The sequence below is a fragment of the Chlamydotis macqueenii genome, chromosome 1 (assembly GCF_036417535.1).
Source record: "Chlamydotis macqueenii isolate bChlMac1 chromosome 1, bChlMac1.mat, whole genome shotgun sequence".
In the NCBI taxonomy this organism is placed as follows: Eukaryota; Metazoa; Chordata; class Aves; order Otidiformes; family Otididae; genus Chlamydotis; species Chlamydotis macqueenii.
The window spans coordinates 86908687-86933601 of NC_141556.1; the positions used below are offsets into that span (position 1 = coordinate 86908687).

General features: G+C 42.0%; 1 protein-coding gene across 1 annotated transcript in view; it reads right to left on the reverse strand.

Moving 5' to 3' along the window:
* Positions 1–24915, reverse strand: part of CASR (calcium sensing receptor) — a 43082-nt gene that overhangs the window by 13356 nt on the left and 4811 nt on the right. The window contains exons 2-3 of the mRNA XM_086759918.1: positions 18958–19264; positions 14772–15653 (exon numbers count right to left, since the gene is read on the reverse strand). Of these exons, the coding sequence (XP_086616044.1) occupies positions 14772–15653; positions 18958–19264 (1189 nt within the window). The remainder of the gene's footprint in view (positions 1–14771; positions 15654–18957; positions 19265–24915) is intronic.

Here is a 24915-nt window from a genome sequence, read left to right on the forward strand (position 1 = left end):
CTGAGATGCGCCAAGGGTTAATAAAGTGACCCCCCCCCCAGAGCACTTCATTTTCCTCTCTGTCCGTTTTCCAGTGTGACTATTCCCAACAGTGCATTTGCTTCTTTGACTGCTACTCAGCCAGAGCCACCCAAGGACCTGTTCAAACTTGAAGATCTTATTTGTGATTAGTTAGAAATTACCTTTTATTTATATCTCTGCTGACTATCTTTCAACCAACTGTTTATCCATGCATGTACTGAATTTGGTGACAGACTACCAAAAGCCTTTTAGAAGCCTGAGCATACTCTATGCATATACACATATACTCTGTGTGCATATACTCCACATACATCTTGATGCCTTCAAAGAACTTCAGGAGGTTTGTGAAGTAGGGCTTCTCTTCACAGAAGTCATGGTGACTCCTCCTCAGTGTAATCAGGTTTTTTTTGTTGTTGTTTTTTTTTTTTTTTTACTACAGTTTCTAATTATGAGCTTAGTCAGGCTTGCTAGTTTCTTGGATCCCCACCAGAACACTTTTAAAAATTTGATGTCACATCTGTCAACTTTCTGGGCCTCAGGGCCAAAGACTGTTGCAAGCGAGGGGTTGGTCACTGTAGCCAGCTACTTCATCTGTGAGCTCTGGCAGAGCTCCTGGGTGAACATCATTCACTCACACCAAAGTATTAAGGTTTGTTTCGCTTTTGTGTCCCATAGCTTCTTCTACAGTCACTTCAATATGAAACAAATTCTCTACAAGTCCCTCATAAATACATAAACTCAGGAACCTTCTCAAGTTGTCTATAAAGAGCACACTTTTCTTCTGCCATGGCCTTACCTTGCCTTTTGCAGTGATAATCTATGGCTTAACAGACAATCCTACTGCTGAAGTGTTTAAAAAAGGATTTATGAGCTTTTACACCATTTAGAGCCTCTTTCACATTCCGGGTTTTGGCCTGCCTTATTTTATTTTTACATTTAACCTGCCAGAGTTTATGGTCTTTTCAATTGTACTTACTGGACATAACTCAGCTATTTGAAGAATGCTGTCTTGCTTTTAATAAACACCACTTAATACCTTTGTTTTGCCTTGCCAGCTTCCTTAGCCTTTCTCCACCTCTTCTTGACCTGCAGTAGACACTTACTTTGTATCACTAGTATTAGGACTGGTGGCAAGCAAAAAAACCCACTCAAATGGTAAACACTGTCAGGCAGCAGATAATTGGGTGTGTGCATGAATGTCCGAAACAGAACTTTTGTACTCTGGAGCACAAGCCTGCTTCTTGGTAGCTGCAAGCAGTATGTATTGGTTGTACATTTTGACAGCACCGGGGCTAAACAAAAGTGGGGAATGTGAGCAAGATACTAAGCAGTTTAAAAGCTCCAGTCTTGTTGATTCTTAAATAAATGTCAGTATCCAGATCTACTATGGATTGTTGTTTACTCTGTCTCACCTGTGACAGGTCCTTAACTAGTCTCCATATACCAGCAAGGGTTTCATATCCTTGGCTTCCTTCTGCAGTTCCTTTGTAACATGTTTCCTCACGAGGTCAAATGGTCCTGCAAGGCAAGCGAACCTAGGCACGTTGCGGGTGTCCGTCCCCATAAAAGACAAACTATTCTCCCTTCTAACACACAGTTGCAAGGAATCCTGTCTTGACTGTTAACATACATTTTCCCACACTGATTTTTGATTTCTATCTACCTAGCTATATCCAGGCCTGTAAAACAGTTCTGGACCAACTGGTACCAAATGTTTTTCTCTTTGCTTTGGTAGGTGCCCAACCTGAGAGGAGTGAACAATTCTACTCCATGGCTCAATGTGAAGATGAAAAGCTGGTGACTGTACTGAAGAAGGCAAGTCCTCCCTTTCATTCTGAATTGCTGAGAGCCCATCCTCCCCTCTTGTTTTGGATTCCTAATCAAGCACTTGGAGAAGGGCTGTAATAGGCGTAAGGACCTGAGAGCTCAGCTATCACATTAGCCCAGTGGTCACGGCACACACGATTTGGTTTCTGCCAGAGGTCAAGTATCAGCAGGAAATTTGCCCATGCCAGTTCTGAAAGAGCCACTTGTAAAATACTGTAAGAGAAATGTTCCCTGAAGTAATATTTTTTTCTTTCTTCCTTTTTTTTTCCATCTATCTGTGTGTTGATCTTTATTTACATGCTAGCAAAGCTCGAATTTTTACTGTTTATATCAATGTTTAATTCATGCTGCATTCTTTACTTTGGACTATCTTGTTCTTCCTGTTTTTTATGTAGGGCCAACTCTTAGACTCTCCCAAAGGCAGTGCTGTCATCACAGTATCGACCAGTTCTGACACAAAGGACCTGAGCAGGCAGGAAGGCACTGGCCCTAGTCCCTTGAGTCAGTAATACCTGTTTCCAGAAGCCTGAGGCAGGGGAGAATGAATAGCACCCAGCTCTTCTGCCCAAAGCATTCTTCTAGCCCAGGTGGAGAAGCTGAAAGGAACTCTGGAAAAAAAGCTGGGATTCTCACCGCAAACACCTCACAAAAAAAACCCCGATGTGTTTCTGTTACATGGGTCCAGCCCCATGAACAAGGAGTGCCTGGTCTGTAGCTGGGATATGGGCACTTCATGAGAAAATAATGAGGACTAGTTATCACCTACTGTATAAGGACTGGGCTGTACCCCAGGATGGAAACTCTCAGGTCGGTAACAGTGCAGATGAACAAAAGGAAATAAAAGAAGAAGGGCAAACGTCAAAGAGTTGAAGAGAGAACACTGATAGTCAGCCAGAGATTCACTGACAATACTGCAAAGGAATTCTGGCAAGATGGGGTGGACATCCCAGCTCTGGTGAAATGCTAGAAATGCCAGTGACTTGAAAAATAAGGTGAAAGAAAGAGTTCAGTTTGAGACTCAAGAATAGCTGTACAAAGGCTCAGAACAACTCAGTAATATTCAAAGTTGTTATGCTTTGATAAGAACTGAATTACATCCTCGTAAAGCTAGGTAGGTCAATGGACAGCATGACTGAAGGCTAAATTTGTATGACAAATACAATGTGCCACATGTTAGAAGTAATAATTTAAGCTATTCGTAATCTTTATTGGAAACTAAATTAACTAACACTCAGGACAAAGACCTGTTTATTATCGTAGGCAGCTCAGTATAAAAATTGTGCATCATGAGCAAACAAAATATTAGGGTATGAAAGTAAGAAAGAAAATGACACTGAAAATTGCCAATATGTACATCAATAGTACAGTTTCCCTTGTAAAATGCAGTTAGTTCTAGTCAGTTGATCAGAAAAGAAGAATAAAATTAAAGAAAGATTAGAGAGCTCCAGAGGTGGTGATGATAGCTCTTAGATAGTCTGACTTCCATTTGAAGAGAAATGAAAGTGTGGGATTATTTAACTGTTTATGACACATGTAGTGATTTGTGGGAAAGAGGTGACATTCTCACAGAAGCAGAGACCCCTATCCCTGCAAAGCCGACCGATTTTAATCAGGTCTCCTGAGAAGTACAGGACATCAAGCTGCCATGACTAGATCATGCTCATTGGCATATCTTAACTGATAATTTCTTTGGTTTGGTTTGTTTCTGCTTCTATCATGGATATGAGATCCCTAGGCAGCTGAGAGATGGATCTCTCCTCCTCTTCCAGTGGGGGAGACCAGTGCCTGCTCCTCAAGGAGGGGCAAAAGTGGTACTGACACGGGCACCCATACATAAATTTTGTTTTTTCTTTGTGAGCAACAAGCAGGCCTTCCCATAGAAACTTGCAGAAACTTAAAAATTAATAGCTGCTACAACAGTAGAAGCAAGCCACTTAAACCAAAAATGTCAAAGGCATTTCAAAATAGGCCTTGATATAAAACGCGACTAATCTGATTTAGGGTTAGATTTACTACAGTACTATGTTTACAAGGATGTCTAGAAAGAACTCAAAAACATAAGCCTAACGGATTTCACAAGAGAGGCTGCACAAGTCAGGTCTAAGTAAAATTCTTTAAAAAAATCCCATTAGGTATTTACTGGTGTTTGCAGATGCCTGAATGCCATTACAAAACTGAGTCTAAAATGCTTCAGAAAGACCTGTCTGCTGAGTCACAGAGGTTCCCAACAGAATCAAGAAATGATCTTACAGTATTTTGGCATCGCATGGCTGTTTTCCCAGACTGATTTAGCTATCAGTTAGGAGGTCACAGGACACAGTAAGGATGGGACCAGGATATTTTGTTTCCTGAAGGTCCTCCAAAACTCCTGCTGGCCATGTGTACACCTGCTGTTCTAAGTGCACTTGTCTATAGAATCCAAGTCCTGAGCTTGTACTGCTAAATACAAAGCTGACAGCTAACAGCACATTGCTTAAGCATGCTATGATAAAGGATAATGGTTTCGCTAAGTGTGACAAGACTGGAAGATACAGCAAGAAAGTTTTCGTGTGCTTGGCCTTGATTGGATCCACATGATACATGAGGAAATAAACAGAGTGGAAACAACCTCTGCGTACATCTCAATTACAGGATTTTCTGAAACCAAAGATTTACATAGGAAAATAATATGAAATCCAGTCAACTAAAATTCAGTGCAAATATGTTTTTTAAAGTCAAACTTAAAAATGTTACCTTCAAGTCACAGTTCCATTTTCAATTGTAATTACTTATTTAATGGGAAAAAGAGGAAACAATTTTGAGTCTGTGAAAATACTTCTTGGACAGTGTTGTGTCAATCAACTGCAGTTAGTGAGTTTGACTAACTCCAGGGGAGAAGAGAGATCACAAAAGAGTTTTTTTCCTCTGTTATTTTCTCCCTTTTCTGTTTTAAACTAAGATCCAGCTGTATGACGGTACCCCAATATATTTGCATGGTGCAAAGCATAATATTGTATTACTAGTTCTGTAGAGTCCAAAAGAATACTTCTTACAAGTAACTTCAGGAGTTAAGGCGTCTGGAGTAGCCTTGGTCCCAGTTCAGTGCCATCCCAAACAGACTTAATCTGATCGACTGACTGCAGCAGATTTCTTCTTGAGAAAAATGGCTGGAGTGACAGCATCTCTCCCTTCCTTACAAATACTGTGAGCATTAATGCAGTTCCTAGTAATAAGGACAAAAATCATGGTAAGGAAATGAAAAGTAATGTCTGTGGGGAATCCCTAGACATGGAATATAATGCTATACAAAATCAAGCAGGCTTCTGCCTCGTCTCTGCCCCAGTGATGTACAAGCATAGGTCAGTGATGACAGAGGTCTCTCTACCCAACAGAATGGAGAAAATCCATGGACAAGCTAGAGGAAAGGACTGAATGACTGTGCCGTATGCATAACAAACCCATTAACAGTTCAGAAATTTTGGCTGTGTTCATTAAAGCTCATTAATTAAGGAGTAATGATATGTTGCTATCCTCATCATACAAAACCAGCTCAAACAGCAGTATTTATTATGGTGTTCTCTAAAAGCGCTAATCCAACACAGACCACTCAAACAAGGCTGCAAAACACAAGTATTACATTAACAGAAAGTAGAACATAATAAAATCCTGGAGAACAAAGAGGAAAAAATTACCAAGCAACATATGAAAAAATTTCTTGAATATATTAAAATTGAAAGGTGTCATGTATGCCAGATCCTCATGACATAAGGCTGTAAGAGACAGTTAAAGAGGATGGAAAGTTAAAGAGGCAGGTAAGGAGGAGCAGGAAAGCTAAGTTAATGATATGTTATTGTCCTTGCTATCAGAAACAAACCCTGGACATTCTTATCCCAAGGGCACTTGTTTTGGACTTTTGATCTGACATTAACGGAGGTAGAAGGTCCTTAAAAAAAGATTAGTGAACAGCCTGAGCAATTTAAATTGGATCTAAAAGGCTGACAGAACCAGACAGTTCATCACAGCACTACACGAGCAATAAAAAGAGTGCTAACACAGTAGGTTTATGATATACGCATAAAAATGCCACTGGCTTTGAATGACAAAGTCAATATGCTATCTAATATTATCCCACAGCAATCCCAATCCACCTTTCTGGTACACATGCACATGTACAGGACTCCAAACAGCGTGCCTGAAGTTTCCCTCTGTGTTAGTCCATGGAGGACATGAATGAATCTCTCTTACAGAAGCTTGTATTTTTGCTCAGTGGGCCCCTCCAGAGTCAGCCTCTGATGGGCTGCAAGAGCTGCCAAGTAAAGACAATATCGTAAAAGGCTGGTTAGCCTGACATCAATCCCAGAAAAAACAATGTGAAAACAAGAGTTTTAGGTGAGGATCAACTAATACAAAATTATAGGACAGAAACATAATTGCTGCCAGTCAATAAAGCTTTGAGGATTACAGATATTGCTAAATCCAAGTTAGGTTGACAACCACACCCCTTTAGAAGTGGAATATCTGAGCTTTACATTTAATGTAAAGTATCCAGTAATGGATCAAGAATTGCCCAACAGATTTGTAAAAACAGATATCAGCAGACACAAATAATCAGTTCATGGGGAATTCCTCCAGCCTCAGTAAACAACTCGCTGTTACCCGATATGTTCATCAATATTCTGGCACTGAATACAAAACTGCTGCTGGGAAAATTTGCAGAAAATGCATCGTTTAACGTAACGGTAAACAATAATCAAGACAAAGCATTTCCCCCAGATCGCTCTCAAACATCTGTGTTTAATACAGTGAAATTCAGACTTATGCATCAAGGCATAAGAAATTCAAGCCACAGGCGCAGAAAGGGTACCACATCCTGCAAAGTACTACTGGCAACTTAATGCAACCTTTCCATTGCATGCTGTGGCCAGGAAGGCTAACATAACTTGTGCACATACAAACGAAGAAGTAATAAGTGTATGTAAATGTGGGATTTTTTTTTCACTGTCTGGTTGTGCTGAGGCTGTTAAAGCAATACTGAATATATGCCGAAAAGAAGGATGATTGAATGGACAAGATACAGAAATAAAGCAGAAAACGTATCTCATTACTAAAACCTCACTCTGTTTAAATTATCAAGACTAGACTGAGGAATAATTTAATCAATGTGCATAAATACCGTATGGAGAAAAACGATGAGTACTTCATCTGGACTTTTAAATCTAATAGAGTAAGGTCAAGTAAGGACCAATGAAACTAAAGGTCAGTTAAATCCCAACTAGAAATAAGACACGATCTGTGACAGGAGATGTGACCTGCCATGGATCACACTAATAAAAAAAAAAGGTCTGCTAGTCAGCATGTCTTTGGGGAAAATAAATCTTGCTAAACACAAGCTTGTCTGACAAACAGAGCCCTTCAGAAGTGAAATATCTAGGCTTTACATCCAGTGTGAAACATCCCTTAGCTGGACCAAGATTACTTTCCTGAATGTGGCATAAATTTACATAGTTTATTATATGAATGATTTCAAACTGCATGATCATGGAAAGTGAGTCCATTTGAACATTTTTTAGGTTCCTATTAAGATCTTGTGGAGAGAGTTGGTCTCTGGACAGACACATGGAATGGTACAGGCATAGTGAGAGCTAATTGTCAGTGCCGTTAGATGGTATTTTGTACCATAGTCTGTATGCTGTTGTCTTTACCTACAGCCAGGATATGAAAGAACCATCATGGCTACCTAGTTTAGATTTAATGACATAATTGCTTTGTTTTTCAGTTGTAACAAATATAATATGAAGAAATCCATTGGGTACAACAGCCCAGAGTGCTGTGTCTACTACTGGTGAAGGATCTATTGGCAGAAGTGCTGACTGAGTAAACAATGTTTTAATACTCCTAGGAGGTCATCATACTGCACAGTAACAGTTATGGCAAAGTATCTAAAGGCTTAAGATACAGCTCTTTTTATTAATTTAAGACTAAATTTAATACTAAAAATTACATAATTAATTGTCCAATTATTAAAGCTAATAATAGACCCAATGTTTATCCTACAAGCTCAGTGTTTTCAAGTAGAGTAGGTCATATATAATGTCTTGCATAATCAAAATCTGATTGAAATGTCTTTTCTGGGAGGTGTTTAATGCTGTCTCTACCCAGCTGAGCAGAGAACAAATCTGTATATGTGTCTCTCTGCACCCATCTGCTGTCACTTTCTTCTAACAGCCCTTTATGGATTAGTCTCTTCAAAGTCCCAACAAGGTCTGAAACGGCATCCTGTGCAGAACACTGCTGATATTGATTTGAAGCACTGTGCCTTTCTGTGGGTCTGCAGGAAGCCATAGCTTTTGACTGTAAATTCTTTCCTATTTGGAACTATAGGATTTATTACTTCAATGCTTGGGTAAGCTGCCTCTCTCTGTTAGAATGAGAATGAACTGATACTGCATACTTGGTGTAATTTCTTTTAATAAAACAACAATCATTCATCAAAGCTGAATTCAATGGTTATTTATAATCTATTAAAAAACTACTATCCATTAAAAAAACAAACAAAAAAAAGTAGGTCTAAAGTTTCCTGTAGTCACACTGATTTAGCTGAACTCGTGCCACCTTTTCAGACATTTAGAATGGGTATGTGTTGCAAGCACAGTCATAGGTTCCATCAGTGTTTAGCTAAAGTTCCAGTGGATCACTGTTATTGTGTTTGGGCAAGTTACACTTGACTACTACCTTAAAACTGTTTTTTTCCATTTCCTTTATCAATACAAGTCTTGGCCAACAAAGAAATCTCAGGTCAAGGCTTTGATTTCCACAGTTCCTAAATAACCTTAATGTAATTCCTCCTAGAAACACAGATAAGAGTCCTTTTTTTTAGTAAAGTATTGCTTCTGCTGCAGTGGGGAGACCACTTTCTTAATTCTACAAGGCAAAAGGGTCCTTTAGATACCACAAAGGGTAATTTCTTCTCCTTTCTCCAAACTTCACCCACTGTGTGGAGCAACATCAGTCCTTCACAATGCATGAAAGTTCACTTTGGGGATAAAACTATGTGGCTGGTTAGTAAAGCATCTGTGAAGATGGCTGACCACCCAGAAAGAAAAGAAATAACAAACTATGCTATGATTATCATGCCTTTGAGGTTAGCTTCAACCCTACCTTGGGATAAATGAAGTCAGCCAAGTCAGAGGAATTATTATAACACAAAACTGAATTTTTTGTAAATCCACTTGTTTCCTCATCTCACTTTCTGAGTGCCTTTAGGGGGCTCTCAAGTGCCCCTTGTCACCAGCTCCATTTGTGAGTAGCATCACAAAAGGTCAGTCCTAGAATAGACTTTATATTGTGTGATGTAACAAAGACATGCTGTGTCTTAGTAAAAGATATTGATGTCTTGGTAATTCAAGGGACAATTATTATCTCAAGTTGCTACAGAGACATTGTACGAGCATCGCATGGAGCCTTCCCTGAAATTCCCAGGTCCAATACAGGCTGAAAACCTGACTTCTTTTCCTGAAGTGACAAAGGTTAAAATGAGCTTCATAAATATTAGAAAACACTTCTTTTCAAATACAGCTTTTGTTGTAATGTAGCATACAAGTAACCATATTAAAAATTACTTCTATGGAAAATTCAACATGTTTGGTGGTGGACAGGAATAGAGCTGGGTTTTTTTTTGTCATCAGGCAGTGTGTACTACCCAGATTCAGAAGAATCTCAGCCATTGTCTGCCAAGTAATTAATAATCACAACTCCTCCTTCACAACATAGAGGTTGTGTATTTGCTGTATGCAGTTCATTCACCCTTCTTCTAGCAACCCTGTTGAGGCAATGGTTTCCCTGTGCATTTTTTACTGGTAATGTTACAGGCCTGACCCTCCCTTTAGAAGGTTCAGGTAAGAAAGTAAAAGTAAGACTTTCTCCTTTTAGTTGCAGAGACATCTAAATAATACTCGGTTTATTGTCTGCTTAGTTGAAGATCTCACAAATGATGTTCTCAGCTGATGGCAAGTTGTTATGTCCAAACTGATGAATAAGCAATCTGTTATTGCCTCTGTGGGGAAACAGCAGTGTTTTTTCTCTATTGAACCACACATTTCTCTGTGTGGCTGAAATTGTCTGCCTTTCAATTTGGTCTCCCGCAACAAAGGGACACTGGTGAAATGCTTTCTTTCTGTTCATGACAAATGTATCTCCAATACATTTGTAATGCAGACTAGGTGAGCTTTTGCCTGATATTCAGCAGCTTCCTCTGTCTTCATGGTAATTCTTCCCAAATGACTAATTTTCACACCAGCCTCAGCTAATAACTGTTCTGATGCTGTTTCATTCTCTATACCACAAAAGAGTTGTTTTCCATATACCATTTTAATTGTTCAGACAGGCCTATATAGTTCAACAGACACAAAATTGATTAGATAAGCCCTTAGGCTCAAAGGCCTGGAGAGACAGATGTCATATAAAGCATCATTCACTTCTTTAAAGCCTTGCAGAATCAATTTCCACACATACCTAAATGTAGAGTTGGAGTAGGCACCAATCCATTTTTACCTCTTCATAATGCGTATCAGCAGCACAGAGGAAGGAACTGTTGGCTGGTAGGTTCACAGGTGTAATAAAAGACTTTAAGTGTTGCTAGGTGAAGCCAATTTGTATTTGCTTTTATTTTGTGGAACAGCATATGGCAGTTTTTCACTAACTCTGAGGTCAATCAGATTTCTAGCCGTAGAATAATTTACACGGGCATGTATTTAACCTGCTAATCATTAGGACAGCAGATATTTCAGCCTGTGCAGCATGCTTCGCCTTGGTGCCTGGAAGAGCTGTCTAATTTTTCATTCATAAACCCACCAAAGTTCACAGCCTCCAGTGTAACTACAACCTGCAAGTAGTCTGGGAATCACCTGAGGATACTCTGCTCCGTGACCCTGTGACTGCACACTTTTGCCTTCTCAAACCCACGGGAGCCTCTCTTCCCCATTCAATCACAATGCTTTTACTGTGAGATAGAAAGAGAGGCCCATCAGCTGAATGTTGGCAACCATCAAGAAGCCAAATGAATGGGCAGAAACATGGAGTGAACTATGTCTAAGGTAAAGACAGGTTTTTCCTCTTCTCACACAGAAAGAATATGAAGTAATAAATATTTGCTCTGAAGGACAGATTAGGATCCCTTACTGGTTTTCCTCTTATTTTTTGCAGGACCACCCAGTGTTTGAAATGAGAGAGACACCAGAGAGGCTCCTGTAAATGTCCCAAAGGGTTGTAAATCTTTGCTCAGAGGGGAACTGAAAAAAGAACAGGTGCTGTTAGAAGTGACCGTGTGAATAGCCACATGAGCAGAGACCAAGAAAATGAAGGAACCTGAGGGATATGGGAAACCTTAACAGGGAAGATATTAAGAAAAAAAGGGCTTCAAAAGCAGACTGTTTGAGCTGTTATGGAGAAACAGGGCAAAGACGCAGGAAATTTTGACAAAGAGGCAACATCAGTATAGGAGTCCTGAGCCCACACCCCACCTCTGGCCATACCTTCCCACTGCTATTCTATAGCTTATGGGAGAGCCTGTATTTGGGGGAGGCCAGTCCGTGAACCAGAGCAACACATAGAATTAGCCCTACTCAATACAGTCTCCTAAAAAAATCACAGCCGATCAGTGGAAAAAAAACGGGTATCTGATAATCAGAGGTGGCAGAGTCCTTTAAGTGGATTCTTTCTGTTGTACTATTTGCAGTCATGCACTTCAATCCTTAGTGCTTTGTGTAAAATTTAGCCTTTTCCAAATGTGACAGAAATTGCTTATACATTTTGTTCTGGACGGTCCTGCACCTTTTTGGTTACCTGAACAAAACACTGCAAAACCAAGTAGTTAATCTGATCTTGACCAATATTGTGCAGGACACAACAATGGCACATGCAAGAGAGTACTATCTGCTCTTTGCAGGCATCTTGCAAAGGTGTGCACCTGGATTATCTTCTGCCTTGCAGCAGCGTAGGTTCTTAACCATGACAGCTGCAGGCATATATATTCTCAGAGAAAGGGCAGCACAGACATCCTATTAAAGCCTGTAATTTTCTGTAGAGTACAGAAGTGCCAGCTTTCCCGTTTTCAGATAGAGGACTCTGAACGCCACTGGCAACGCCACGCATAGGAACGAGTGGCACAGCTGCTGCCCGGTCTGCTCACCAGCTCTGCCTGTGCCCGCATCTCCGCATGTGCTGCGGCAGCCTGCGAGCTCAGGCTGACCAGTCCCATCTCTGGTGGAGGTGCCCACTGCCAGCTTCAGAGGCATTGGTAAAACAAAAGGAAGCAACACAGGGTTTATGGACAGTGACTCAGGTGGAGAAAATCAGTAAGCAGCTTCTTAACCCAGTAGCTAGAGAAGAAAGTTGTTAGTATTTGATATTTCAGCTTGGGAGACACAGAAAAATCCCACACTCTCTGTGCTGAAACATGCTTAGACCTTTCTTAAACAACAGATGCTAAATTCCTAATAGGAGAATTGCACCAAATGTAACCAACTCACTTTAATTCTGTGCTAGGCTTCCTGCTGTCCAGTTCAAATAAACTGACCACTGAGGTAAAAATGTTGGATTTATGTACAGACCCACACAAGCACCCTCCACAAATTCTATAAACCAGTTCCTACAAAAAGGTTTATGTTCTGAGTACATGAAATTAACAGTTAGCAGACAACAAACAAATAATACGTGTTAATGGGATAAAGCCACTGAAAGGCAACAAAATTAAATGGTACATAATTAAACTGTGGAACACATCGTTTAGCCTTCCCAGCCATTGACCTGGCTAGCAAGGGCTGCTCTGGACAGGAGCTCAGGCTAATGGGGCCATGAGTTCACCAGGTTTGCCTTATCTGTCCCACACACCACCTGGCCCGTGATTGCAGACTCTATTAGCGGCTGATGCCTCCTAGGAGCCTCCCTCAGGAGGCTTCCGAACATCGTCCTCGCTCTCTCAGGTCACTTCCTATCAAGAAACCCTTCAGCTGACCGTGAGAAGAGGGAGCAGTTGCTGACCACTGGCAGAAGCGCTGCTGCAAATGAGATTGACTTTAGTAGAAAGGTTTTCTTCTGTCTGGTTGTCAGAAAACCATTCTCTGGAGATGCTGGAGGACGCACGTTTGTGAAGTGAACTCATTACCCCCCAGGCTGAGGAAAGCTTTACAAGAGTAATGAGCCGCAATGCCTGATATGAAGTAGGTGTGCATACATATTTGGCATTTACCCGCTATTCGTGTGTTTGACTTCTAAATGAAGTGAAAAAATGCACAAATATCAAATATGCTTGACACTCAACACCACAACAATGGTGGTCATTTCAAATACAGCCTGTTTCTTTGTAGCACCTGCTATTCCTACCCAGTTGTGTTATCCCACATCTACTCTTTCTCGATGTTGATTCCCTCCTTAAAGGCAAGTATGCATACCCTACAGCCTCGATCAGCAGGATGCTTTACATTTTGATACAGGCATCCTTCAGCACCAGGCAAGCAACACAGAATTGAGGGGATATTCTTCACAATTGTGGAATCCTCAACAAACACCATATTAATTTACTTAGCTATGGTATGAATATCCTTCTTTACTTTCCAAATTGACAAGGCATAAGGGAACAAATTAAAAATATATTTATTCTGGATAACTTTTACTAACACAGTGGAAGCTAAATCCATCTGTGACTTGCCCACTTTTGCCAATATGCTCCTGAAAAGCAGAACAGCTTTGAAAGACAGAAACCTCAGAGAAAGCAATCGCAGGATTCCCCTAAACCAGGGTGAAACCCTGCACTCATCAACTCCAAGTGTTTTCAGTAAACCCAAATCAGGTACCTAGAGCAATGGAGGTTTGCCATAAATGTGAAGACAAAGCCTTTTACTTCAATCTGACTGATGTTTTTGAGTTGATTGAGACTAAAGAGGAATCAAACTGCAGTTCCCACATGTGAATGCTGACCTGACATCTGCAAGTTTGTGGCATGGATAGCCTTCATCTTGGTTAGACTAGCCCAAACAGAGGAAATTACACATGCAAATAGGGATGTGATCCTCCTTACATTCATCCATGTTGTTCTTATTTCAGGTATGTTTAAGTCCAAGTTTTCTGTGATGACCAGACCAGGGCAAACAGAATTTGCTACATATTTGGTATATCTTCATTTGGTAGCCTTACAAGCTAATGCTGCTATTTAAGAATGCAGTAGATATTAAAAACACATATGAAATATCACATCAGACACCACAATCAAACATATGGTAAGGAATAGAGTATTCATAAAGGATCAGAAGACAAAATGCCAGAATATCATCCATATGCCAGTGGGCAGAATGCATTGAATGACTAATTTGTTAGTATCATTTTGTCAGTTCACAAATATCACTGCCAAATCAAAGCAGCTATCTATTACTTGCTCAATAGCCACACGTTATTTTCTTTTGTTACTCAACCTGCTTTAGTTTGATTCCATACAAGCTTAAAACTGTGGAAAAAAAATACAACCTGTATGGAAAATCGCTATGGGATTGCAAAAGACATAGAGCTTGCCAAAGAAAATGAACTCTAAAAACTGTTTTCCTTGTTTATGTGCTCTCTCCAGACCCTCTTGTTTATGTAAGGGCCCAATATATGATCAAATTACCTTGCGTCAGCCAGGCTGTGGTAATTGTCTGTGTGTGCACTTTTGGCCCATAGCGAATGCAAGAAAATTTAGTTTAAGCCCCTTTCACTGCAGGCAAACCTAACACAACTCACCTTACATTCCCCGTGAGGTGGGAGCATGCACCTAACTTGCACACAGTGATATGTGACTCAGGAGCCTGATGCTGTGTCTGAGATCCACAATTGTGAAAGGCAACCTAAAAGCTCCAAGACAGCTTGTCTTTTTTTTCTGCAAGTATATCGCACAGGCACAAACATGAAGGCCTTACCTGCCATGCCTCAACCTTCTTAATGTCTGCACAGGATCCGTTAGTGAAGAGTCCTTTCCCCGGGGTACAGGTATATATATCCTGCAAGGCATGGGCAATAGAATATACTGCCAAATACACATTATAGGATATCCGCAAGTGCGTGTAGTCCATGTACGGTGTCTCCACGTTGGTGATGTTCTCATCCCCTGTGCACGGAGGTCGGAAGGCAGCTGTTCCGTTTCCAGTTCCCAGTCCCTCTTCATGGCCCTTGTGGAAAGAAGTTGAAGTTGGAGAATTTTTAGACCCATCAGGCAGATAGCAGTTAAACGTCTCCTCCCAAAACTCCTTGGCAAAGCCGTTGTTAGTGGACTTCTTGGGATGCACCTTCTGTAGGAACTCACGAAAGCCTGGGATTTGTCCTGCCTTCAGTGCAAAACCAATGGTGCTGCCAATGACACGGAAGAACTCTGGCATGGCTATCAGGGAAGAGCTGGCCCACGCCTCGCTCGCCAGCCAGATCTTGCCAGTGATGTTTCGCCTGACAATCTCTTTGATGAGAGGCTCCAGGTCTGGGCCACTGGAGAAAACAACAATCACCCTTGCCGTGGAGTTCTGGATGACCTCCACCACCTGCTGGATCTCCTCTTCATCTGAGTACTGGGAGATGAGCTCACTAAAATCAATACAGATGTCTCTCTCCTCTGCTTCCTCCCGAAATTTTTCAATCCCTGGCCTCCCATAGTCATCATCAGCTGCAATTGTTCCCACCCAGTTCCAGCGAAAGTACTCAATGATGTCTGCCATTGCTGTGGCCTGATGCTCGTCATTGGGGATTGTGCGGAGGAAGGACTTGAACTGGTTCTTATTGCTCAAGAGACGACTGGATGAGGCATAGCTGACCTGTGAGAGCACAGTGAAGAAGCAAAACACACCATAAAGTGAACTGGCTGGCAATAAATTGCTTACATTTATCTAGCATCACTGTCAACCTGTGTCACCTCAAATGAGATGAAGAGAGAGCTGAGCACCACACTGTTTGCCAAGTACTCTTAGCCTGTGGTTGCACGTGATCTACTCTGAGAGTCTGTATGTTCTTGTAGCCATGACTGTCCTACAGAAGCACACATACAAGAGCAGCTGCTCAGACTCGAGAGACTGGAGCAAGCTCGTGTCCACCTGTAAGGTCCATGACCTGAAGGAGAGAGACACTGACACTAGCTTGGAGGAATGGCAAAGAGATGAGCCACGGGTGGTCTACACGCACCTTGCTGCACTTCCTGCCAAATCCAGAATGTATCTTTTAGATAAAAAAGGGCAATGCACATAATTCAGACAAGACACAGGCTTCTGCTGTCCTGAACCAGACATGAAACAGCAGTCTGGTATTGCCATCCTGGACCTACTCTGAAGAGCACTCTGTCTCTCCTTGCCTCTCACCTCTGTCCGCATCCTTAAACAGGCTCCATCAGGCACCATATGTGTGTTATATACAACCCCTGACAGTTTGAAATAAGAAGAATGTGATGTATGTAACTCGTCTTGATCCTGCAGAGTGTTAAGGTAATGCTGGTCAATGCTACCTTACTGGCCGGAATTGGCAAAGAAGCCAGTAAGCACTCCACGCTCCACGAGCCACCATGTTTTACAGTTAAAAAGGGATTTTATTTCCTTTTCTAAAGCTATAAAGAAATTTTTTTTTTCTCCCAATCAGAACAAATGTCACATGCACTTAAGGTATAATTTGGATTTTCTACAAGTGGGAAGAAAACCATAAACTCCGGAATAGTTTAAAGATCTGGAGAACTTTTAAAACTCACTTATCTGCATTTTAAGATTGATATCTGAACTCTTTAGGACTGACTGTCACCTTGAAAAAGTCTTTTATAACAGTTCATTTTGTACAAAGTGGAAATTTACAGAAAAACTTATTTCCTCCTTAAACTCTGCCATTTAATGTTTCTGCAAAAGGAAAGAAAAAAAGGTCTCCTAGTGCAATTTCAAGGGCCACAGCAGCAAACTCTCCTTTCACAAAGCTATACTCTTCCCTGGCCAGGCTCCTGCCCAGTGCTATTCTCATCTCCTACAACCTATTGCCAGGAGGTACAGGCAAGATACTGCACTCCTGCAAGGTACCCCACTCCTGCATGTGCTGTAAGGGTACACTGAGGTGAGATACTGAGAAACAGAACAGAAGTTACAACATTTTCAGTTTCTATGTCAACTGAATGAGTAATGAGCCTTACATGAATTGTAAAATATACCTCTAACTTGTACTGAAATGCAGGATCTTAAGTATGGATTTGCTAATGGCCTTGCTATAAATGGCAGTGATAATACGTATTCTAATGCTGCCCAACAAAAGTCTGCTTTCCGTTGTCATTCTTCAACCACCTGGCTGAGATTTCATTCCAGAACTGAACCTCCTGACATCTACCCATTTCTGCAAGCTCTAGATAAGGCTACTTCCTCATAGCACAAACACCATACCCTGTTCAAAGGGGAAGTCTGAGAACTGCAAACATGTCTTCTATTCAGCTCAACCCACCAACCCTTCTTGGCTGCCCTTGTTCACCTGGTAATGTGATGTGTAAATTAACAGTATGCCTTAAAATGCCGTCATGGTGCTTATTATATACCACCTTTCAATGCTACTCCAGACAATACCTAGACAGCATATATTGGTCTTAGCTTAAACCATACTTGCCCTGCTTAGAGACCAAATGTCCATTTTTTCAATCTCCTGTGAGGGAGTTGGACCGATAACATTAAATAGAGAAGATATATTACTGTGCAGCAGGCAGACAAGAATCCTTCATTCTTCATTTGCGGTACAGATGGGAATTGGAGCCCTGGCTGAAATAAAGATATATCCTCTCAGGACAGACTGAGAGTGCGGTGTGACACAATCTTGTTAGAACTCCTGTACGCTCTGGCACCTGTATATTCATTTTAGAAGACGAATTGGAAATGTTAGGCTATAGAAGGCAAAACATAAATGGATAAGGCTAAGCATTTTTTCAGAAGTTGTCTTCAGTGTGGAAATCTAAAATCAAAAGTAACAACATTAAGCTATAATATGCCAGCCTCATAGTTTGCTTAGGGTCTTGGTAGAGCAACAAGTTTGTTAAACAAAAGGATGGGACCATAGATGCTAGCACTGGCCCAAGTACAGCTGACAGCAGACAGCAAGAAGGATGCTGCAACACAGAAGCTGGCACAACTATACCACCACATAGATGACCCCAGGACAAGGGGAGCACATCCAGATGCTCTCACAAACCCTGTCTTGGAGGCCCTAGGGCAAAAGTAAGGCAGATCAGCCCAGAAGAAACCTTCGCAGCACGCAATCAGCAGAAGCAACAACTTTAAGATCACCTACTTGAATGATCAGAGATGCTGAGAGCAGAGTAGCTGGTAATGACTGAGCTTTGCCTTAAGTGGGCTCTGTGGGAGCTGGGCATGTCTAGACAGTGACTATGGTGAAGTAACATCACAACTAACCTGTCAAGGCTGGCAACTACCAATAACTGGTCTAAATTACCTGTGTTCACAAACTAAACCACTCTAGAGGACTCTAGTCCTCTTCAACTAAGTTGCTGTTGGCTGAACGTTGTTATTTGCTGCTTGATAACTTCTGTGTTTGGGGATTGCAAATTGCTAGCAAGACATACTTCTACCATAAGAAACTCCCCACATTTTGTATTGTTTCTCTCCTTGAGGTTCTATTGAAAATGGCAAACAAGCCATAGAGGCTGAACTCCCCTTGAGACCTTTTGGTGTGCAGTTAGGACACATTGGGAGAGAGTGGGATGGATAATCTGGCACAGCCACTGCACGTACCTATAGTGGTCCAAATACATTTCTGGCAAATGTAAGGCTGAAGACTTGTATCTCTGACTAAAAAAAATATTTGGCTTGATTTGACATAGTAAGTTTGGAGGGAAGTAGACTGCTTTCTTTCATGTAAACTGCTGTCCCACTTTGAAAGCCAGTGCTTCTCATTGCTGTGTTGCTCCTCAGCTCTCCAAGGATGTATTTGTACAGCTAGGGCCACTGCATTTCTAAACCTTCCTTTGTTTAAAATAGAAATGGAGCACACAAGGCAGCAGTGCAGTTGCATATCCTGGTTCGATAATGTACTTACAGATCCCGTCCAAACAGCAATACCCCCAGCTGTACCTAAACAAGAGAAGTGAAAGCATACCTGAGGTATGTAAAAGAGTCCCAGCAGATTGGCCACGGCAGTAGAGATGCCAGAGCCGGTTGCCCCCACGACTGCAATGGTGGAAGGGATATGTTCTGAGCAGTTGCAGAATTCGTCCAGGTTCAAGGAGTCTATCTTGTTCTGGGCCACAAAACTCAGTGTGGCTTCAAGAGCTTTAGAGACTGTATTGCAAGTGTCAAATATCCTGTATCCTAGGGTCATGTTGGGAAGGAGAGTTGGGCTACTGTTTATTTCTTCTATGGCAAAGATCATAGCCTGGAGCCAGCGGAAGCCTCGGAAATTATACCTGGGGGAGCAAAAATAAAAATTAAATAGAGTGAGAAGGAGGGAAACAGAGGAGAGAAGATCAGGACTCAGACAAAGAGAGAATGAAGGATTCCAGATACAAAAGGCAAAAGCAACTTACACTGTTTAGCTCATTCTTGCACCCTACTAAATTTAGAAAGTTTTCCTTTTGTCTTCGGTGGTTACAGAAGAGGCATATACATGCCACAAGGTTTTGTTCTGGTTTTCAATCCTTTGGGATCTCACTTCAGAGGTCGTGAGGATGAGATCAACTTTTCTAAATCCCCTAAAATCTGGGAATGTCAACAGAGAGCATAACTGGAGTGTTCCTTCTGTCTTGTCCCTTCTGCTTGGAACACTAAACCTTGTTTTGGTTTTGTTAGTGAGGGGGGGCCTAAGGTGGCAGCTGCTGTAGGAAACTGCTAGAAGTTGCTCCCCTTTGTTCAGTGGACTCGGCCAGGCCTAGGGCGGACCCGCTGCTGGCCAAGGCTGAGTCAATTGGTAGCAGAATGTCCTGTGATAACGCCTCTGCGATAATGTATTTAAGAAGGGGATAAACAGGAAAAAAAAAGAGAAGAGAAGATGTAAAGCAGCTGAGCGGGGGCCAGAGAGGGGGAGGCGCGAGCCTTGTGGGCCTTGCAGGCCTCACCCTCTGGCCTCCCGCTGGGCAGCTGACTGGGCCCAACTCGGCCCAGCCTGGCTGCAAGAAGTGGAGGGGAGATGAGAAGTGAACAAGATGTAAAAAGGATCCTGAGAGGCGTCTGCCAGCCTGTTGTGAGGAACGGCTGCAGACACCAAGGTCAGTGAAGAAGGAGGGGGAGGAGTAACGTGACTCCTGGCCAAGATTCCTCTGCAGCCCGTGGTGAAGACCATGGTGGAGCAGGTTGTCCCCCTGCAGCCCATGGAGGTCCACGGAGGGGCAGAGATCCACCTGCAGCCCGTGGAGGACCCCACGCCAGAGCAGGTGGAGGCCTGAAGGAGGCTGTGGCCTGTGGAGGGCCCGCTGGGACAGCTGTTCTAGAGGGACTGCACCTCGTGGAAGAGATGATCCACGCCGGAGCAGTTTCACGAAGGACTGTGGCCCGTGGGAGGGACCCCATGCTGGAGCAGAGGAGGAATGCGAGGAGTTCTTCCCCTGACGATGATACAGCGGCGTAAAACAACGCGTGATGAACTGACCGCGACCCCCATTCCCTTTCCCCCCCCGCCGTGCTGCTCAGGAGGGGAGGTAGTATAGATAATGTTAAGCCCGGGAAGAGGGAGGGGTGGGGGGAGGTTATCTTGTTCCCTGTCTCATTCTCCTGCTAATTTTAGAAATAAATGAGTGTTTTTCCCCAAGTCGAGTCTGTTTTGCCCATAATGGTAACTTTAAGGATTCTCTCCCCGTCCTTATCTCAAACCTCGAGCCGTTTTCCTTATATCATCATATCCTATTCTCTCGGAGGGTGGGGGGAGCGAGAGAGAGACTGCATAGTCTGGTCCCGATCGGGGCTGAACTACAACAACCTGGATCTTGCAATTCCTGAGCAAATGCCCTGACACATAAAGCAACACATAGCAGGTTTCCTTCCAGGCTCCTCTGACATATTTCTGAACGCAGATGGCAGTCTCTGCAAAACCTGTGCTGAGCACAACGCTGTCAGCCACTTGAGCTCAGGGATAACTCCGTGTGTCAGCTCCTCATGGCTTTAGGCAGGTAGAGTGAGCTGAGACACAACACAGGCATGCCCCTGGGCGCACAGGGAAATTTAGCTTCACATCACACACTCCACACTATGAGAAAGGGCACAGTCAACCTTTTTTATACCAGAGACATGCTATAAATGTAAATACTAGCTTCCTAACTTGTTAATTAGATACTTCTGTGTTTTCATTAAAGGAATAACTTTTATCTTTATTATAGTGCTCCCATACATTTGCTCAGGAGCTCAGAAGATGCCATGGGAGCTGGCCTGTGAAACTGAAACTGTTTTTTGAAGCCTCCTCTGCTCTCCAAAATGGAGCAGCTGAGTTTTCTGACTCTCTCTTAGCTGTGCATGGAGCTAACCCAGAATTGGGGAGTGGTGGCAAGAGTGTGCTGCAGGACCTGGGAAGCCCCATTCAGAGAGCCGCATGGGCTGGCAGTGAAAGAAGCTGATGTGAGGTGAACGACTCCTTATCCAAAAAAAGAGAGAAGCTTCTTTGCGGAAAGCAGCAAGAAGAAAGTAGCCTTGATAAGTGTTGTTCTCAAGTTTTACTTACTGTGTTTTTTCCTGTTAAAAAATTGATTTTGTGCCTGTGAAACTGCTGTGTTTTAGGATAATTCAGCTGGAACAGCAGAATCTTTCATGAACTGAAACCTGCCCTTCCTTGTAATGCACTGGTGATCAGGATAGCAGTTAGTTTGCAGTTTTGTGTTGAGTTGCAGCTGGAAACAGTGAAGTGTCAAAGCTGTTATGCTTGAGATCCATTGGGAAAACTGACAGGCTCCAGAACTGGAAGAGCCTGGGGAAACAGCCTGCCCGAGAACAGATTCTGTATGAAATTTTAAATTTTAGGTTTCACATGAGTGCCATTTTGAAATGCTTTGAGAGTTGTTTCCATTAGCAAGGTAAAGATTTCTAAAGAGAAGCTTCATTAAATGATGAGCTTCGAATCTCTGACATATAAGACCTGAACATTTTTTAATGTCTGGATTAAATGAGTCGCTTACAAAGTTGATGTTAGCTATGTCTGACTTCTTTAAAGCTGTATGAACATACTCACATTACTTCCATTCTGTGTGTTTTATCTGATTTATCTGGAATCAGAAGTTCTAAAGATATCACATCTAAGGTTTACCTTTCAGTCTTAAAAACTTCATTTATTCAACTTCATTTCACCTGCTCCAGACATCTTTGGCCAACTTCCAAATAAGGTTCTGCTCTGAGGTTGTACCTCAAAGACCAGACAGTATGGTTTCATTACAAATCTCTTCAAGTCAAAAAATGTGAGGCCAATAAAAATCCTTAGTTTCAATTTATGACCAAAGAGACAGCCAGCTATTTTAAGATCACCCTTAAGAAAATGGACACTCTTTAGAACATGTGAATGTGGGTTACAATTAGAAGTAATTTGGTCACTTAGAATATTTTCTGCTCTAGTTCCAAACCATTAAGAAGTGAGATGCAATGGGAGAGCTCTGAAATAAAAGGGCACATTTCTGAGTGAATGAAGCAGCAAGCGTTGTGTACAGAAAAAAGATGTGCTGGGCACACCATGCTGCCTCACGTGGTGTGTAATGCTCGCTGGGATGAATGGTTAAAAGAAGGGGTTTGGGACACTTCTTTTTAAAAAGCTAAATGTGTGTACAGATATTTTTAACTAAAATGAAAATAGCATTTGAAGCAGGGAACTATATTCAGGTTCCTCATGTGAAAACAGAACAATCTGAAAGCATTTTCTATGTTCAAAGGGATGATTGCTGAGAAGCTGGGACGTTCAAAGGTAGCACTGTACCACTGTGAAAAGCTTCACACATTTTAGTATATGTAAAAGTAAATTTAAGCCTGCTCACATGAAATTATGCAGGTGGAGTATGACACGGAATTATTTTGCCTGCTTGACAGCAATTTGGCTTAATTTTTAAAAAATGCAGCAAGGTGGTATCTTCAAAAGCAGTGAGAACTGGACTGTCTTCCCCTTGATTTCACAGAACGTGTTTGCCATTTCATTCTGTAGATGCAGACTAAGGCCCATGATAGAAAATTGCTTTTATTTTCCTTTCTAATATATGTTTCTGACAAATGTTTATTTACAGGATAAGGCCTGTACTTCAGGTACTTGAGTTTGGATTGATTTTATTTTGGAGGGGAAAGGAGGGCAGGGGGTGTTTTCTGGGAGCTAGACTCCAAAACGTCTTTGAAATAATTTTGATAATTTGCCTCATTACCACAGAGAAGAGGGGAGAGGAGCAAAAAGCCCACAAACCATGCTCTGCTGGGACCACGTTGAATTCTCCTGGTCATCTTTTTGAAATAAGCTCTGTTTTTCTGAACAGAAAGGCTCCGAGCAACCTGATCTAGTTGGGGATGTCCCTGCTCCTTGCAGAGGGGTTGGACTAGATGACCTTTGAAGGTCCCTTCCAACCCTAACCATTCTGTGATTCTATGACTCTATGACTCAAACTAGCCTTTGCAGGAGACCTGCAGTTCTCTTCAGCTGCACGTCTGCTAATAGCAGCATCAGCAGATCAGGAGAAGAGGATCAGGTGGGATGGAGACAAACACACTTCATTCTGTTTTCTCTAACACACAGTAGAGCTTTCGACAAGGTCTCGTTTTGTTAACTGATACAGTGTTGGATCAGTAGTGTACAACAGCTAACACAGATATCATCATATGGACACAGTGCCACTAAACCAGTCTAAATGAAGCAAGATTCCTTCAATCCTTGTCAATGGCAATTGTGTGGGTAAATTCTCTCCCACTGTACTGTAAGACCCCAGCAAAGGGCTGCAGATCGGCTCCCCTTGGCTGGCTGTGTACATGAGTGATGGGTAAGAGCAGCCTTCGAACCTGGCAGCAGGATACACTGATCCAGCTGACCTCCTGTGCGATGCTGCTGCTGTGACTAGAAAGACTAGTTACTGGAATGCTCTGTCAACCATGCAGGAATACGACCAGTAATTTCCACAAAGAAACTGCAAAGGATTTGCTAACAGAAGCAAACTTATCATTAGATTTCCAGAAGCTTTAAATAGCCACTGATATTTTCTTGGTGGAATATAAGCAGCCTCCAAAACTTATTTTCTGCCATGTAACTTTACAGGTATGTTGGCATAGTCTTGTGTTTTAACATTTCTGAGATGTGGTGCTATGAAAAGTGTCCATTAAGCTCTAAATGAGAGTGTAATGTAAATAATTCTGCACCCAAAGGTGTAGATAGGAATTTTTATTCACACTCAGTTCTTTAAATGTTTCCCCTCTCATGCCTGTTCTCCCACCTGTTAGAGTATGAAATCCACTATCTTTCTATTCCCCAGGGAGGAGCAGCACAAACGGAAAGAGAAATCAGAAACAATTCATCCACAAATCCTCATCTTAATCTTCACATCTCCAGGGGACAGATTATCTTTGCAGTGGCTCAGTTTGCTAGATAGTAAACTAACAAGATCTCACTGATTCCTGTAGGTTTATTTCTGGTTGCTATAAATGTGTCTACCCAGGGGTGCTCAGTATGGCTTGAATATCTCAGTCAATATTACAAAGTAAGGGTATATAATTTAAAAGACATAGGCTTACTGCATGGTTTGAGCTCCCTGTAGCTCCATCCCCTGTTTATTTGATCATTTGTTTGTCTGGTTTGGTTTGAACATCTCATACTGTCTGGATCCAGCAGGAAAGCTAGTCCTGATCCCCACTGCTCTCCATAAAGGAGTAATTCACAGCCTCATGTGAATTCATGAACTTTATTTATCAAAACTTGCAAGGCACTAAACTAAACCAAACAGAATATGAAGGCAAGAAGAAGAAAGTGATGTGAAATTTGTAAATACAGCTTTTGCTTACCCTCCCATATCCGACAAGTAGTTTTATTCAAGAATGGTGGCAAAGCCTGCGTATGCCTCTCGGCTTACACCAGTACTCCTCTTTCTCTAGTGGTTGTATGCACATACTAATTTCTCTGTCCTCT